This window comes from Bombus affinis, chromosome 3 (assembly GCF_024516045.1).
Source record: "Bombus affinis isolate iyBomAffi1 chromosome 3, iyBomAffi1.2, whole genome shotgun sequence".
Taxonomy (NCBI): Eukaryota; Metazoa; Arthropoda; class Insecta; order Hymenoptera; family Apidae; genus Bombus; species Bombus affinis.
The window spans coordinates 17,606,034-17,624,979 of NC_066346.1; the positions used below are offsets into that span (position 1 = coordinate 17,606,034).

The 18,946-nt window shown below is 46.7% G+C and overlaps 1 protein-coding gene across 9 annotated transcripts in view; it reads left to right on the plus strand.

Moving 5' to 3' along the window:
* LOC126914267 (A-kinase anchor protein 200-like) overlaps positions 1–18,946 on the plus strand; it is a 60,956-nt gene that overhangs the window by 41,120 nt on the left and 890 nt on the right. For 7 of the 9 annotated variants that reach the window (XM_050717968.1, XM_050717967.1, XM_050717969.1 and 4 more), the window contains 3 exons: positions 14,525–16,972; positions 18,380–18,547; positions 18,833–18,898. In XM_050717968.1, coding sequence (XP_050573925.1) covers positions 14,525–16,972; positions 18,380–18,547; positions 18,833–18,898 — 2,682 coding nt within the window. Of the gene's footprint in view, positions 1–9,757; positions 9,924–10,330; positions 10,524–14,524; positions 16,973–18,379; positions 18,548–18,832; positions 18,899–18,946 lie in introns of those variants that run through there. The other 2 variants (XM_050717972.1, XM_050717965.1) reach the window with 2 other exon arrangements.

Below are 18,946 nucleotides of genomic sequence, written 5' to 3' on the forward strand. Positions count from 1 at the left end.
GTCTGCAGGAAGAGGTAAAAGGGCAAGAGAAGAGGGAGGGGGTGTGTAGTTGGCACGCGCGGAGTGATATTAATTAACACGACACGATAGGCGAGAAGAGGGTAACTGGGTGGTCGACCGCTGGTGGGTGTAACGGGTCTGAATACAGGAGGTGGTCTGGCCGTGACGGAGGCGCGGCGGCGGCACGGCGACGGCACGGCGGCGGCAGCTTCGCCTCGCGTGACTCAAACCTTGGAAAAAAGAGAAACACCTGTATGCAGGGGTTAAGGACAGTCTACGAAGTAGAAAGAGAAAGTTTGGCAAGCCACGCGTGTCGAGCCAAGGGGCGAGACAAATTTTCACCGTTTCTTTTGTTCTATCCGTTTCACGGCCACGAATACGCTGGATTTTACTATGTCGTCACGGTACCGTGTCATCGTCGAAGAAGCACGGATCTGCGTAGATACGAAAAGAAGTACAACATTGATCGTTCGACGAGAAACGAAATTTGAATATGCGCGAGTATCGCGAATGGATTGTTTGGACAGGATCGTTGGGAGATTGGACAAGAAAGGAGACGATTTGTTTGAAGTAAAGAGCTCAGTCGTAACGTGTCGGGATGGTACAAATTTATGTGACAAGTGACGAGATACAGCCGGGCTTCGTGGTCTTAAAATATGTCACAGATGCAGTTGCACATGCAACGGTACATGCACGGTGCAGTTCCGTCGATGTGCCGAGAATACGGCGCGCGCAACAGTGGCTAAAGATCGGGCGGACGGTTAAAAACCGGTTTCATTCGCCGCGGAAGGCGTCTCGGTAGTTTCTACAGGCTTCGATTTCATTCCTAATGGGCCCGATGAAATTCATCCCACGACCGTTCGGTGCCCGCTTGCGTATCTTTCTGCGCAATTGCATGCACCGTTCACCGCAATTTTTATCGTATCTCCTGCCGCCTGTAAATTTTCCTCGACGATTCAACGAATGTTGCTCGAAATTGTCATTGTCTTGAAAACGGAGTACGCGTCTGCCGTAAAACAGCGGGGATAAACGCCGTCGTGACGAGTTGGTTAATTTTATTAATTAACGGTGAGACAATCGATGGGAAAAACATTGATCGAGCGATCCTGCGCGAATCGAACGAGCGAAAAACCACGATTGCTTTGTAATATCGTTGCAAAGTTAATTGGCCGTATAAGGTCCGTGTCAAAAGATTTGCAAGAAACTCGATGCCGATCGTCGCGGCGGTGTGTTCCGCTCAATTCCTCGCCGAATGAACGCAATTTTACCGGGGGAGAAAAACAAATTCTCTCGACGTTGAACGTTTCGCAAGTCCTCGAGCCCCTGCAGAAAGCAGTCCTAATCGCAATCTGCGCGTAAGCAAATCGCCAATTAAACCGGCAGATCGTTAACGAGACCGTGCTAAATTTCCCGAGAGGCAGATGGAGAGAGAAGATGGCAGCAAACAAAAACGAGGTACAGTAGAAACGAGCGGAGCGAAATTCCGTTGAGCGAAAGCTCACGACGAATGCGACGAATCCCCTTGCTCTTGTTCGACGATGCGTTTGGTCGGATGACGTGGGAATTCGGCAGGTGTCTCTTCCCTTCCCCTGTGAAAATCGAATATCTGTCTTCTTCGGTTGGCGCGCGTCCCTCGAAAAGCCACTTTCATTCGCCACGATGAAAGCCTCACGGCTGTCGTCTCTTTTTTTGCCTCGTCCGTCTTGTCCCATCTTCTTCGGTCAACTCGGTCTCTTCCTATCCTGTTCCTCGTTCCGGCAATGGAAGACCGAGGGAGAAAGAGAAAACGAGACAGAGGACGTTCGCTCCTAGTGCCAATCGCATTTTGTCTCGCGACATGCGTCCGTCCGCTAGCGCTAGCTCGAGCACAATGCGACAGGTGGAACGCGAATAAAAAGCACGAAACCTGCGACTACTCGTAGAGAAAAGAAGACAAGACCGTGCGCGTGGCTGTATTTCGCGAGCTTCCTTTCGAGGTTCGATGACCGTCGGTGCAAATACTCGGTCGGTCGCGAATCGATACGCCACGTCGAGGACTTTTCCATTCTCCGATTGAAAAGTATCGAGGGCAAATACCTTCGACTGCCACGACCCACAACCGTAGTCGACTGCCTCGTTTCGAACGCTTCGCTTGTCTGAGAAAATTGAAAAGGAAAGTCGCTGTTTGCCGCTCGAGTTCTAACGGAACTTTTAATCTTCTTACCTATGGATTACGCGAATCGACTTTCCTCTTCGGCATGAACGGAAGTCATGAGAACAGGAGCAACGAAACGGTTTCGTCGTTTCCTCATTGTACTCGAGTAGCACGCACCGAGCGAATAAATCGATGATTCCGTGCTTGCACGTGCACAAGTCACCATCAAATTTCAAGGGCCGTCTAACGAGTCGTAAAAGATGGAAAGTTAACGAGCCGAAGAACTTCTTAACGACCGTCTTTCGATCGTAACGGACCTGTCTGTCGTCCCCGATTTAAATTCAGTTGAAACTTGTAGCCAGAAAGATGGAGAGCAGGTTCCTTTTATCGTTACGACTACAAAGCAGTCGTTTTACGAACGAGTTTGAAGGGTTAGTTTCCGTCTCTTACATCGTTCACGTTCAGATCAAATCCCCATAGATTTCCTGGTCTGAACCTTGGGAAACGATGGCGCCTGCTTATGTGCCGGTACATTCGTGTAGTTAAATGTCAGGATGTGTGATCTCCTCGAGAGAAAGGAAACGTCTCCAGCGTCTTCTCGTCTACTCCGGCTTCTCGTTGTTTCAACCTAAACGGGACACTGTCTCGCACGATTAAACGGCATAAATTGAATCTCAGCACGATACTCGACTCTCTATGTATTTAGGTTGATCGTGTTCAACAGACCTCTGCTGTTATTGTCTGTCTTGCGCGATGTCTTACTTCGCTGACAGGGAAACAGAAAACAATGCGCAATTACAAACTAATCAACTTCAGAGCCGACCATTGGCGAGTGGCCAAAACTGTTGAACGTTCCCCTCTTGAATATATCTAGCTTAAACGGATTACTCGAAGCGGCAGTCTCCGTCGCTGAACCGTTTTCTTCCATTCTTCCTTTCATCAATATCGATTCGTAGATTTTTCCATTTGCGGATTGACGAACCTCCTGCGCCGAGTCGCTTTTGGTCAGACAAGCAAATAAACAAGTAGAAATCACAAAAGTGGTGATGTAAAATTTGATTTCTTTTCTTCGATAAATCTGATTCTACGGTGCGTCCTAAAGGCCCGTGGTATGCCGCAGGTGGTTCGGATATTGTGCCGTATGCGATATATTCGGTATCGTTTAATCGATGGGGAAGCGGGGTTATCCCAATATAGTGACGTTCTTCGCCTGTAATCTCGAAGTAAGTCTCACAAATATTGGCGCTCGCAGTTTTCTTCTTGTCTGTGAAGTGCCGCGATCGATAACGATATCGGTGACTCGCCGTGGAAAATTTCTTGGAGAGTCAACTTGGATAATTCGGTACTCCTCGATGCGGTGAAGAAACGAGCTTTACGTATCAACCGATAAACCGACGCGTTAACGAATAGATGACGCCTCGTAATTTTGAAGGAAGCTATATGCGTCGAATTTTTCATGGTTCTTTCCTCTTACTACCCGGCTTTCTTACGATTGAACTCAACCCATTTTGTTCTCCTGTTACGAAATGGAGCTCTTCCTTCCTGAAAGATCATAATGCAAAAGAAACGATTGAAGGCAGCTGGCGGAGCAAGCAGAAGCTTGCTACTCCGCCGAAGGTAATCAAGTACTTCCCCCGGCAAGAAACTAAAAAAAGTGGCGGGACTAGCGCGTGGCACGTTGCACCGTATACGCCGGAAAACTCATATTTTTATGAAACAGCTTGGATATTTCACCCTCTCGTCCACTTCAATTTACCCGGTAATACGCCGCGAAAGGGATGAAACGAGGAAATAAAGGCAGTACGCTCGTGTACATCGGCAGAAAATTAATTTCCTAAATGCGGTAGGGTTGTTCCGCGATCACCGATACGCCAGTTCCGTATTCGAATTACGTACCCTCTCTCTTTTTCTATCACACCGTGTCACCGTTGCTGGTTCGAGTTGCCAAAGTGTGTCGGTTGAAAGACCTCCGGCTCACAGATCTCAACCTCGTTATCACTTGACGTCATCGAGATGCCATTGTATTAAAAATACGAGCAGCAAATACGACCTTTCGTCGTTGGCTTTCCGTTCCTTTATTTATAAGTCTCGATATCAGACCTGACACACTTTGCATTCGAACATGTTAAAATACAAATCGAGGGACAGCGATAAAAATGAATCTAAATATATCGAGCAAGAGCAAGCGCCATCGCTGTATGAGAAAAAAGAATCCGCAAAATCGTCAGCTCTCCCCAAGATTCATCGCATTCGTTCTGCTCTTTCAATTGATTCTCCCTTTCGACAATCAGCGAGACCATTCCGATAGTCGAAGCGGAGCAAGGACGCAGCGACTTGTTGCCACGAATCTGTCGGAAGGATTGAAAGTTATGGCGCACAGACGATTCACGGTTTTTCACGCGGACCAAGTTCGTCTGAATTTGCAGAATTAGCATCGCGTTGCCGCGGGCAAATCCGCGTATCGATCCGGCGTAAATCGCGATCGGAAATTCTGAATCGCGCGGAATTTGTACGAGTTGCCGGTGGCCCGGTGTTCCTCTCCGCCCCTTCGGATTTGGGCGTCGTCGTCGTCGTCGTCTAGTATCGAGCGTCCCGACGCCGGGACGCGCGGAGCTGTTGCCATGCCGACCGACGGGGCTACCAGGGCTTTTCGCATTCAGCAGGCTTGCCGGCAAAAGACTCGTGCCGCTCTCGCACACGAACAAGAAACTTTCGCCGCGCCCGGATAATTGCCACTTTAATTAGAATTAATTACACTTTATTGAAATTTTGTCTGTTCCACCCGTATCCACGTTCGTCACGCTTTCCGTCATTTTTGGCAGAACACCAAAGCACGAAAATGTTAAACGCATTTTACCATTTTAATATCCAAGTCCGTTTATTCCGTTACTCTGTACGTAATAAAGATTTTGTAACATCTTGTAAAACTGGGAGAGGCTGAAGCAAAGTGGGTAGTCGGATTTTCGGGAAGCTCTCGATATAAACGGCTAAGACGGGTCGGATTTTGGAACGATAGGAGAAAGCCCGAACGAAAGCGCGTGTTTTATCGATAGCTGAATTCCAGATCCTCGAAGGGGAAAATCGAATAAGCGCCAGGATGAAGGGAAGAAAGTGGTTGCCTTGCCAACTTCCATTTCTCTGCTATACTATAAAGTACAGCCGAACGTTTCGTTCAAACACTAGTCGTAATTCGTCCGTTTGAAAATTAATCGAAACGTATTTATTTAAACGACAGCACGTACGCGCGACAACTTCGTGCGCGGGGTATAAATGATTTCAGTGTTTACTATTCGTCGATCGCGTGTCATTAATCGCGAAAGACGAACGGATAGATCATTTTGTTTCGTTAAAAAGTTCGTTTCTTAATTAAGATCGGCTGTAGCAAATAGCATCGCGTGATTTCCCAAGTGAAATTTCCCGTCTGCGGTCGTTGGTTGCCGGGCTTCGAAACCACAGGATGCGACGATACATTTAGCGACGAGAAGACACCCAATAACGAGTTTTTCCATCCATTATCTTTGCACCCTTTTTATTTCCATCGCGGCTACCTTTTCTCGCTTGCGACCCGCGAGTGTAGTCTCCTTCGCTTTGTGTAGGAAATAATTTCTCAGCCATCGCTAATTCGAGAAGCGATAATTCCGTGGATTATCGACTCGCCTTTGGTCATGGCCGAGATCATCGGTGATTCTTATTCTCGAGATCGCAGGAAATTAAATTTATCGCGAATATGTATGTAAAATCCCTGGAGTTCTTGTAGGATAGGGATTCTTTTTTTGTACGGGTAGCACGACAGGCTGTGTTTAACGGAGAGACCGATCTTCCTTTGTTGCACGGACGACCAGTTGAAGAAGCACGTGTTCCCCAGACGGACGGACAGAGAGTTACATTAGAGAGACAGACAAGGTTATAGAATAATTGTTTAAGATTGTAAAGACTGAAGATTTAAGATTTAAGACTGAAGAAGAAAGATCGGTAGCTCAGGACGTTCAGGTAAACATTGCACCAAAGACTTATAATTTCCCGTTTAGATAATCATCGTTATTGATTGTTATAGACGCATATTAATCGTTCTTCACTTTTGTATTTTATCCAATCATTTCATAATAAAAACCTCGATTTTCAGACTTCAGAATCGATCCCTGAATTACCCCATTATCGAACCTTATATGTAGTGAAGCATAATATCTTTTGTCGTTAATATCTTTTATTCGGCAAAACGTACGAATGTCTTCTAACGAAACTGCAATAGTCATGATCCTCGTGCTTGCTTGTTCATACCGATGTTGTTTAAGTTTTCCAATTTTCGTGTCATGCTCAAATAATTTCGAAGAGACTGCGATCAGCGCCGAGCGAAATTTCTAACAGGAAAGCCCCTTACTGATATGCGAAATATTCCAAATGTGTTCGCATTCCGAAGCAACGGAAGAAAGGGGATTTCCGCGAATTCGCGGTCGTAAATCATTCGCCGGCGATGGAATTCTTACGTGTTCTCTGGCGAAGCTGACGCCTGTCTGAAACGACAATAGTCCATCGTGATCGCAAGATAAACGCGTTTTCACCTTCATCCCGTTCAGGTTTCATCGTTGATCGATGCAATCGCGAAAACAGCTTACAAGACAACGTAAGTACACGCGATCTTTGTCGGTCATGCGAAAGAAAAATAATCCGTTTAGCGCGTAGTCGACACGATCGAGTCGCCGATCGAATTCTCGATTGCGTGTTAATTTATGTCCGCGCAATTGGGTTAACGGAAGGCATATACTTCTTCTTCTTCAGTTGGATCGAACTAGCTATGCAACGCTCTCGAGAGTGATCGAGCCACGAATAGGTGTTTAAATATTTATCGGAGATCGAGTAGTTTACCGTAGTTACCGTATCATCGTGAGATTCGTCAACCGCGTACCAACGGTTTTCAATTATGCACGACCCATGACATTTCCGGGAAGCTGGTCGTAACTGAGATTCCATGCGTTACGTCCTTAGACCGATACGATCTACCGTCCGTTTCCCTCTCGATCGAACACTCTCTGGGTGTTTCGAGATAGAACAGTTTTGTGTGATTTGTTTTCGACGTTATACTATAGTAACTAGTATGGCATCAATGCACGGTAAAAAACGAAAAAAGTTGCTTTTGTACGATCGATGATTATCATTGGGCATTTCCCATGCCAGGTTATTTTCTGGCTTTCGTGCGGTTGAATCCGCGTATACGAATGATAAAATCGATATCCACCTCTCTCTATGTAGCATCCTGGTCGTGTTGCGCTTCACGACCCTCTTCAAAGGGTGAAGAGAGCGTACGAGAGTTGGTGCGTGCTTCTCAGAGCGTGCGTTGAGGCCGTCGCCGTCTCGATCACGTTGACGTCGTTCTATTCCTGTTGCACGAAACAACGGGGCTTCCCTCCAGGAACCGAAGCGAGCTAACGCTTTTAAAACGATACCGTTGTTTTGACGGGATTCGCGTAAACTCGCCGTGCCACACTTGTTTGCCGCTTCTTACAGCTCTCGGTACATGCACGCGATTCTCTTTACGAGTAACGAATATTTTTCGCGCCTTCTCGAGCAGCGCACTCGCCGGTTGAATGCTAATAGCTCCCGTGAGACGCTTCTCGTTGTTTCCTGCCCTTTCCCAACGGTGGTAAACTTTGATTTGTAAATCACGAAATTTTAACACCATCGGCCGGTGTGCGAGGATGAACAGGGCTGGACCGTAATAACGAGAATGAAAGAGAAATACGGAAAATGTCGATTTCGAACGCCGATAATAGTGATTTATAGGCTGATACCTTTCATGGAATCGACATATTTGTCGCCTGGTGTCGTTGCATTTCCCTTAAACGAAATTTATCGCCTTGTTGCGTCCTACCCTTGACAAAAATCATGGTGGACGATTCGTTACAATATCAAAGCGAAACAGTTTTCCTGCTCGAAGATCGTTACGTTTCGATATCTTGTCGGAGTTGTAACGTTAAAAATGCATAAAAGGAAGCGTTCTTTGGCCGTTTCGAAAAAAAAATAAAAGATTCCGGAAGAGTCGGTATTGTCAGCACCGATATCTTCCATCGTTAACGTCAATTAACACGTTGGTCGTAAACGAGAACTTAATTTCCACCCTTGGCGAAAGAACGTCTCCATCTGTGTTCGGTCGAAGCTTCTCGCGGAGAACTCTCGGTTGGTAACCTACCTCCTTTCTTGCCTGCTACAAGAATAATTCTACGCTGGCTTCACGGCCGATGCTGCCATCAACGATCAGCTTTCGAACCTTCCCTTATCGAACACGATTCCGGCTTTCTCTGCTCGATATAATACGCGAAGACTTTCAAAATCGCTATCGGAGATTATGTACGCGTTGAAATTAGAAGTTATCGCTACCTTGATCTTATCGAATCTGTTATTGTATCGCGATCTAGATCCAAATGATAGGATTCGCAGTATACAATCGCGTAAAAAATCGCGCTTTAAAGAAAAATGCGTTGAAACGATGAGCGTAATCGGATGAGTAGCGCCGGGGCTAATTCGAGCTCGAAAATTCAATTGACTCACACCATGACGAACGCGGCCTAAAGGTCATACATGCAGCATTAGAAATTTGGAACCGACTCAAAAATTTTCGCCGCTATTCACGCTGAATAACCCCTCGTACTCACCGCACGGTGTCGTGGTATCCCTTCTGTCTTGTTAACCGGCCTTTCCCGTCTCCGTTTGCTTCCCTTTTCCCTTCTCTCGCTCCTGTTCCGCTCCTCTCTCGGCTCCTTTCTCTTTCGATCATCTAAGAATAGAAATGCGCGGTGGTTTTGCGGCGTGAATTTTTGTTTCTTCTCAGACTCATGCTGGTTTCTCGTCACGCGTTCTCATCTAACGAATCAAACTGGAATCTCTCGCCTCTTTGTTACTCGCTTGCGTTTTCTTTCCTTGCTCGCACATGCAGCGTGTCACCGTCCCTTTATTCCCTTGCTTTTTCTTTGCTTCTTTCGCCCAGGTAAAACGCTACAGAAGAGAATCGCCGAAGGTACAGAGCGTCACTGCCTCCCTGTCCATAATCCGCGCATTTTTTCCTCTTTCACTCTTTCTCCTTCTCTTTCTCTTTCTCTCGTCAGCTTTCTTCGTTCCTGGTATACACAGTTCGTGCATCTCTTTCTCTTCCTGGTTTCTCCGTCCTCGCGTAGGTGGTGCATGACGGGTTTCCACTCCCTCTCGCTGCTTCATTGTAACTCTTCCGCTCCCACTCCTTCTTTCTCTCTGTCAAGAGAGCTTATACGTACACTCTTATGAAACGTGGGTCAACTTTCCTCTTGTCCTCTTTGCAGGAATTTTCCTGATTATCTCTCAACTGGCATAAAGTCGGTTTTCTTCGCCGCTCTGCCTTTTCAAATCACCGCGTTCCAGACCGCGAACTACCGCGACACGCGAGTCTCATCGCCGAAGGACGGTCGATTTAAAAAAAAAAAAATCGGCTCTATTTCACCCGTGGCGAACACTTTTGCTAGGAATTCGTTTTGCTCGTTTGGATTTTGGTAAATCAGGCGCCGGTTACTTGTGTTCTTCCTATGCTTTTCCTTAGCCAGGCTAGATATGTCCCTCTTCTCTCCCCGGGTGTCCACGTGTGTATCAGTAACACTCCTCTCTTCACTCTCCGAGACGTGGGACGATCCTCCGTTGGACTCTATATAAACCAGCGGGAACTCGCAGGCTGGCCCGAGTAGTTCGCCAACGGCGAACAGTTGGTACGGATCTTTCTCTCTGATCGTTCGTCGCTGATCGTGCGTGCGCGTGCGTGTGTCACGCAGAGGTATCTTCGACGTTGCTTCACGAATTTTCCGGACGACCAAGATCGCGTTCGACTAATTTTTCAAGTAGAGGTAGATCATCGCAAATTGTAAGCTGTGCGAAAAAGCACGACCAAGAGTGAGTCACTTCACGCCTTCACAGATTCAGACGTAGTCGGCATTGTCTGCCATGTTGCTTGCATCGAGTGCACGCATTTTCTTTTCTGGAGTATCAGTTGCGCCTCTGGCAATTCATATCTACTAATAGATGAGTGTAAAGTTGCGTAGAAATTAAAGCGTTTCGGGTAGCTTTCTATATATACAGATCAAAATAGTTGAATATTTATTATCGAAGTTTCGACACGCGTCTTGGTCGTTCGCGAGAATTTCGATCGTGGATTCGTTACTACCTACGCAATACTTTTTCAAGGACTGGTTTCCCGGAAAGTGCTGGAAATTTTGCAAGGATGGAGTCTATCACGAAGGCGGGGCGAAGTGTGGGCAGTGGTGTATATCGGGTGGCAGGTGCTTTCGCTCGAGGAGCCAGAAGAGTTTTGTCTTACGTTCCACTTTTGGGCGTCGCTGCGGTCCCAACGGAAGTCGAGGAGGCCGAATCTACCGCGGTACGACACGGAAAGCGTTTGCTTTTCTTCGCGTACCTATTCAACCCTCGTCGAGTTTTGATTTTGCCGTATAAAGAGAAAGAAGTGGGAATAGCCAGCAGGAACTAGCTAGCCCATCGAACATTTCCTTCGATCTCGGGCTACTTCCGGTTGCGCGATACCGAAACAGAACGAGTGCGTTTCCGGTGCAGATTAACCGTTCCCAGATGGCTTCGTTCGCAGGAATTAATGGTTGTCGTATCCGTTCGAGGTCCGTGGTTAATTTCGCATTGTTCGTCGGGTTATCGGCCGAGGAGAGGAACGAGAGGCGGAGGACTCGTTTCACCTGAATACTTAATATTTTATTTATGTCTGCCGCGTCGCGTCGCGCCGCGGTGGGCTCTCGTTGGTCGATACTCTTTTTACGTAATAGTCCATTGTTCAATGCGTTGGAACATGCAGCGGAAAGAAAGGTAAATGGACACCGATAAGCGGTGTGGCGGCGACGTCGCGCCGGGCCGTCGATGCGCGCTATGCAAAAATAGTCATCCGCGAGAGAGGCTCGAGTCGAACGCGGTGAAAGCTTGCAAAATGTTTTCTCGGCTCGCGAAGCTCAAGAAGAACGCCCAACGTCGACCAACGCCTCGAACGAAAATAGCGCGAAAAGATCATACTCGGCGAGACTTTCGTTTACCTCTCGCATTCCACGTGGGTGAACGCGTTTTAAGGTTTCGCGTATCGAATTATAGCCGTGCTCGAGCGAAATGAACGTGATATGCGCTGGATTAATCCACGCAGAACCGTTAGGCGAATAGATGAAAATTAATATTGGTCGAATTAGTCTGTGTTCGACGCGAAATTTAATCGCGTTGCCGGTGTGACACAAATTCAATTTACGACCGATCGCTGATCAAAGCCGGTCCCTGAATCGTTTTCGCGATTCATCATTCGTTAATAGCTAGTCAACTTTATCGAGCTTTCGACCGAGTCGGCAAGTTGCGTTCATGAAAATTCGATTGCCCGGCCCGTTTCGTTCCATGGACGCCGGACGGGAATAGACCAGAAAGCTCGCGCCATTTGGGATCGTGACACACGCAAGACGTGTTTGCTAGGAGGCCGTTTACACGCTGCTTTAGGCTTTTCGTGACTTTCGTGCGAGATCGATATTTCTGTTATCAACGATCGTCCCCATCGTAGGTTTCTCTTAGCGTAAATCGTATTTCCTGCCCGACGTTTACGTTTCGCTCGAATACTTAAAAATCAGAAATTCTGGTCGTGACCTAGCGTAAGTACGCGAATTAGTAAAGGTCTTGTCTTAATACTTAGCTCTTTCTTATCTTAATAATTAGGCCTTCGTGTGTAGCCTCGTTGATTTGCCTCGATGCGGATATTAAACGCATCTTTCCTCTCGGGCTCCGTTTACATGCCAAGACCGATATTACTGTCGGATACGCTCCGGTGAACCGGATAAATACCGCTGTCGTAATTCAATTCTAGGGAAGGTCGGTAAATAGTAAAAAAAAAGGAAGAAAATAAAATAAAGGAAAAGAAAGAATAGGAAAAAGATGGAGGAAAGAAACGCGTTTGCCTACTACGAGCGGACGAGAGAGAACGTTACACGATATACGCATTTAGCCCGGGACAATGAGTAATCAGCGACAGAGAAACGGCAGAGTGTTTCGCGAGAAAACGATGCATCACCAATCTTTTTAGGAACGCGTTGTTCATCCTTTATTGCCTGAGTCTTGCTGCTCGTGTTCATAACAGACCGTTTCCGCCGCGTTAACGACACGTTCCTCCGTTGCATTTTCATTAATTTTTTCTTTTCGCACGCAAAAAGGAGTCAAACTCCTCGTGGAAAGGAAAAGCGTACACTCGTCGAATGGGAAGGAAGTAATTAGTCGTAACAGCGTAAACAAATACACGCTATAGCCGTACGATATCGCGTTTACATCCATGTGCGCCGGGTTCATATCGTTCAGGAATGAAAAGCTGTCCGATCGCTATCGTTCCATAAATTTATGCGCTCGCCAGATCTCCGTAACGTGGACCAACCGACAGTTGTTGCACGAGGGTAGCACGTGTCCGTGCCACGCGTCACCCTAGGTAATATTTTTTGCGGAACAGGAAATTGATTCTAGTATAAGTTCTAATGTAACCCGCGTACCAGCTGTTATACAGCTGATATCAAGGTAGGATAATTCGCACGGATCAACGAGCATAATGTCTGGCGTCGATACGTTTACGACTCGAAGTATAGTAGAAGAGCAAGGCTTTTTAGTAGAAACTTGTAGTCGAAGCTTATCCTAATTTTCATCGTAACTAGATTACGACGAATATTAATTTATACGATACTAAGTTTACAAATTGCGATATTTTCGTCGATATTTGCGCCGCGATCGAGATATACGGTTGCGTCATTTTCTGGAGAACTCGCTGGGTTTTCTTAGTCAAGATTTGATTGGGTACTCTTGGAGAGGATTCAAAGTGTCGAAATCTGCAACCTTCGCGTAAATATATTTTTAGAGTAGCTAACGAGAACATTGTGCGTAGATTTTCCCTTACCTCCGTCTGCGTTCGCGGACTTTGATTGCTTGCTCTAACGCTAGTCTTTCGTTACAGAGTTATTGCGACTGTTTATAACCTACTCGCGATCAAAGTTGGTCGACAGCCAATGGTGCATCGGCAGAGACACGCGAGTTTTGGTACCGTTTGCTCGATCGATTTCGCCGCGAGAAGAAACCGAAGATAATCGGAAGTTTATTACCGCGTTGTCCCTTTCTATCGTTGACCCACAGGACGGACAATGGCCTGAAGAAAGATTTTGGCCAACGGCCAAACTTCGGCTTGTCCTTTTGTTACTTAGTTTCCGCTGAAGTTTAGCCAAATTTGTAACGCGAATTCGCGAGTGCTTTGACTTTTCGATTCGTCAGTCGTTCATCGCGAGGTCGAGAAACTCCGACAGGTAAACGTCCGTTACTTCGTCTCTAGCTAGAGGCGAAATTTTCCGAGATAGTACGGAAGAATGTAGAGAGCATCGTTTCACGTGGAAAATGTCTTTACTTGAAAAAATTGTGTACACAGTGCTGGCGAAACACGGGAATCGGAACCGTCTGAGAAAAAACACTCCGCTTTAGAAAGCCCTCGTGTAGAACCCTTCAGGGGCTGTAATTCTTTAAGCGAGAGGCTTACCCTTTACGAAAAAGCATGGGAGGAACGGTGAGAAGGGGTTTCACTTAACCAGCCGATCGATACGAGGTCTGCAGACGATAAAGCACGCGTTGCGTTCCGCACGTCCGGTTTCTGTTTCCCTCTTCGGTTTCAAGAATTGATTTCGTTCTACTCGTATTTTTTCTATTTGTATCAAGCCGCGAGGATGGCTGGAATCGAGGTCTACGTACTTCTTAGTTGAACGAATATCGAGAAACGAATAACACCTATTGGTGTAACAGTGTCTTCTTTCTTTGGAATTCGGAGGACACGTTCTACGAGCGAAAACTCGACTCGGATGCCAGATATGCGTTTTAGAAGCAACAGTGGAGCACGTTATTAATGAAATCAGAATCAATTACGTCTCGCTCGTAACGAGCGCTCGCTGACACAGTGACACGATTGGCTACCCCTGAAAGGATGACGTTCGTACCTCGGCACCCTAGGGTTCGCTCATTTTTGTACCCCTGTGCATGTCCCTTATGGGAACATCCACCCGTCTGTGAACTTCTCTTGTCTACGAGTCGCTAGGTTGTTCACCCTTCTTTCTATTCGAATTGCTTAGAGAGCATACCCCAGCCTCGAGAACACGGGCGACAACTGTTAAGTTGGTCACCCTCCACGATGAATAAAAAAAAAAAAAAAATAATAATATCGTGCTTCGATGAATCGGCATTCTTTTTCCAACACAATATCGTATAGCCTGCCGTGAAGATTGCGTTGATTAACACGCTTGAAATTGTTCACTTTTCACTCGACGTATCGTTTTTTTCTTTTTTTTTGTATAAACGATTTCTACGAAAATGTTGCAGGGTGGTGAAGAAGCGGAAAATGGATCAGCCACGGCAGGTAGTCCGGTTGAAGAAAAATCAGCAGTAAGTAGTCCAACAGCGGAGGACGAAGCCGTCCCTGTAGCAGCGGCACCAGCACCGTCGACCGAGGCGAAGGAAGAAAGCCCAGCATCGGCCGCTAGTAGCCCTACCGAGGAAAAGACAGAGGAACCCACTCCCTCTGCTCCATCTCTTGTCCCTGTCGAGGAAAAGAAAGAGGAGGTCGAAAAAGTGGAGGCCGAGAAAAAAGTAGTCGAGGTCAGTCCAGCCGGTGGTCAGTTCATAGCGGACCCGGTAGAAGTCTCCGTATTCCGAGTCCAGACAGTCGCTACGCCGTCTATCATTGAGAGGAAAACCAGTGAGGATATTCCTTCCTTGCCTCCGTCCAGTCCACCACCAACCCCCATAGATACGTCGCCTTTGCAGCAGGCTCAGCAGGCCGCGGCGACCGCGACCGCGCTAGCGGAGGCCCTTAAGCTGCCTGCCGAGGCTGCTGACAAGGATATAATTACACCACCAGCCTTATCTTCCCTCTGCCCAGAACGTAACGACCCATCAACACCAGCCGCGGAATCACTCGATGCGACTCCCCAGATGCGACCGCCCATTTCTTCTGTCGACGAACCCCCAACAAAATCGACTCTTATCCCTGCGAGCGTAGAAGCTCTGCCGCTGATAGATACAGACGCGTCTAATCCTCCGGATGATGTTACCAAGAATTTAGAGTCGCTTAGCGCCGGTGATAGCAATAAGACTACCGAGGTCGACGCTCTCCCGTCTCTAGAGAGTGATGCAAAATGTCTTCATAGCGTTCCAGTTAACGAACCGAAACAGCTGTCATCCGAGAGCGATATCGATCAAAAATGTGTAAGGGAGACGACTCCCCTTACCGACGTTGAAAAGTCTTGCGAGCTCAAAGTCGATGAAAATGTCGCGAATCCTTCGCAAATGATACAGGTCGAGCAACCTTCGCAGTTATCGGATAGAGTTAGCAATCTCGACGGCGGCGAGTTGATTGAAAACGAAACGTCGCAAGTAGTTCTAGAGAACGTAGTGAAGGAGGAGTTCGTTGCACGCGAGAGAGAAGAGATACCGGAATCGGCCAATATAAAGGAACGTGTCGAAGAACCAGTCGAAGAGATTATCGAGCCGAACGAAGTTGTTCAAGAAGATATCGAGCGAGTGGAAGAAGCCGCCGTTATCGATCCACCAGTTTTGACCGTTGATGCGATCGTGGAATCCGAAGAAGGTCCCGTTCCGATTTCCGAAGAAATTTTAGTAGAGGCAAAGCCAGCGGTTGTCATTCCGGAGGACGAGGAAGCGACGGAAACGCTCGTCGAAGAAGTAGCGGATAATTCGAAGGTAGATATCGAGTCGGTCCAAGTCATTCCGGAAGTGGACGACAAATTGGAAACGGAAACGGAACCCGACGTTGCCGTACCTACGGAAGAAATTCTCATTTCCGAAGTACCGGAAGAATCGAAAGATCCATTTGTTTCTAACGAAGCGGTGATCGATCCTGTTACGCCTATTACCGATTCCACGATCGAGAACGTTATCGACAAAGCGATAGACACACCCGAGATGATTAGGAACGAGGAGGAATCGATGCCCATGCCGCCCCCACCTTTGTCAGAATCACCTGTGCCTAGTCCTCAGGAAAAATTTGATTTGGAAACCGTAAACGTGGCGGACAATTCGAACACAGTGCCTTCCCCCGTTGTTCACACAGAGTCTCAGATTTTAGACGTACAACACACACAAGAAGTGGACGGATCTCCTCTTTCACTGCCGGAACAGACGAACGAATCTTCTACCGCGGATATTTCCGTTCCCCAGGCAGATGACGCGTCGTTGAAAATGTCAGACGATCTGCCGTCCTGTCCTGTTAACGAGCAAACCACGTATCTCGCGAACGAAACTCAAGCGAATCTCGCTTCGTCCAGGCTGGAAGACGTTCCTAGTCTCACAGACAATTTTCCCACAGCCCTTGAGGATACGACCCAACAGTTAGATTCCTTCAAATATCCCTTACCGCCGGAAGAGCTCTCTTGTCCGCTCAATATGTCCGAAACGAATAGCGAGCTTCCAATTCCCGACGAGAACGCGTCCAGTTTAAGAAATCCGACAGAGACACTACCGATACCGCCTAGAAGCCCCAGTCCTTTGTCCAATGTCAGTATCACGTCTGGCCTAACAACATCCACAAAAGACTCCTCACAAACACTGTTGTACGACGACCAGAGCAATCGAGAGTTCAAGATGGAATCGGTGTCGATAAGCCTCAATTCGTACAATGAGTCCGACATTGAATTAAAGGAGAGGTTAGCAGAGTCTCTGGCGGAGACTGAGAAGCAGGAAGAGAGCTCGGTTTCGTGTCAGTTGTCAAACAACGCCACGTCGTCGACTACTATCCAGGAGATCCATCAGGTGACTAACATGTAACACAACCTCCTGGCATGAATTCAGGCAGCCAAAATACCTTTGGTGGCGCCTCGTTCCAAGTATCTCGTCGTACGGTCCGCACAAACCAATCGTCTCTGTGAATATAGTCTGAAAATATCGACTTTCTCCCGTTTCCCCCATATCCCGATGCTCTGTCCAGTGCTCTGTCGCCCGACACATCGCGTTTTGTACCTTCGTTCAAACCTCCACACATCGAATCCCAGATAATCGACCATCATCCTCGGTATCTCAATTTCTCACCTTCGCTTTACGACGTTCTCTCGACGAAGGGTAATCGAATGAGACCGAGACTGGCACATCGACGTCTGTGGGTTTTTGCACGAATTTCATCCAAACGATCGACAAAATCCTTGTCTCGGCGTATCTCCATGCACGATATGGAATAGAAAATCTAAACAGAATCGATTGTGTCGCAAAACACATTCTCCCCTCATGGTATATGTCCTTTTTCTCTTTATTTTTCTTTCTCTCTCTCTCTCTCTCTCTCTCACTCTCTCATTTTCTTTCTTTTTCTATCTCTGGTCCTTAACACACGATCCAGCGTTTTTTTTTCTTTTTTTTTTTTTAAAGAAAGGGTCTCGTCGAATGCATCCTTCGTTCTGTCGAACGTGATTAACAACACGTCTACTCTGTTGCTGACAACTCCTATGACGCTTCCACCACCAACCATTACCAGAACAACCGTTACTGCCATCACCTGTGTTGTTTGCCTCTTGGTTTTCTTGACAATATTAACACGACTTGTTATTCGAATCGAGGCGCTAAAGTAGAGCATTTGTAGCTCGACACATAGATAAACGAGCAAGAAACATTCGCTGCACTAGTCGAGTCCAGTTTCCGTAGAAAATTTCTTTTTCGTCGGAACGCTGTCACTAATATAACATAGCCGCTCGACTTAGACGAATTTCTAGCGTGAATCTCATTGATAGACGTAAACTTTAAACTAATTGTATACACGTAAATAGCTGAGGTTTTTAGAACTTAATTATGGCATAGAACTTATTTATTAGACATCGATACTATCATATGCTCTTTCCGTAATTGCATCTGTTTTGTCGTTAGCATCTTGTATTGCGCATGCAGAGTTTTCTTATTCGAGGGTTTATCAGCAGGGTTTCCAATTCTTTGCGCTGTTCGAAAAGCATGAGGAGCGATTCTGTCCCGCCACATTGGTGGTCTTCCTTATGGTAGTCATGTCGAGTATCTACTTACTTGTCTGTGGGAAAATAATCCTTATTGTTCGTTTCTCAAGTGGCTCGACAGAATCGACCTTTACGTCTTTTATCCTCGTAGCATGTTGGGATTTGGACTTGTTGCGGACGTCCAACTTCTCCGATCGAATCCTTTAACAAGAAGATATATACATTGCAGAGCACTCCTGAACCCGAGGCCCCAGTAGAAAATAACGTGGCTCATGACAGTACGACAGAAAGTTCAGCCGATGCTATCAAGGTTACAACACCAGCCGTCCCAAGCGAGGTACCCGCCTCTCCACCATCTGCCCCAGCCATTACCGAGGATGTCGCATCGGTAGCTAAGGTAATATCGTGTCAACTGGATCGTGTACTCTATACGCTCTTATCTTTAGTAAACGTTGTAAATACGCAATATATGATGATCGCCAACAGATCGTTCGCGCGGGTTAGCGCGAACGATTCCGAGACCATTAACGCAGTTTAACGTTCAAAGAAGAATAAAGTGCGAGGGGCCATCTGATTAACATCTTAATATAGTTTAATTCTTTACTTATAAGATATCGACGTAGTTCGACGATACAACTATTAATAGTTATCTCATTTTCTTTTCTTTTTTTTTTTGTTAAAGGCTATTGAAGAGATGGACATAAGCGATAAGGCTGTTGCGGCAGCAACCATCGAGTGTAATACGAACGTAAGTAGAGTATACAAGTTATTTTTGTCGACAAATACTTATATGCAC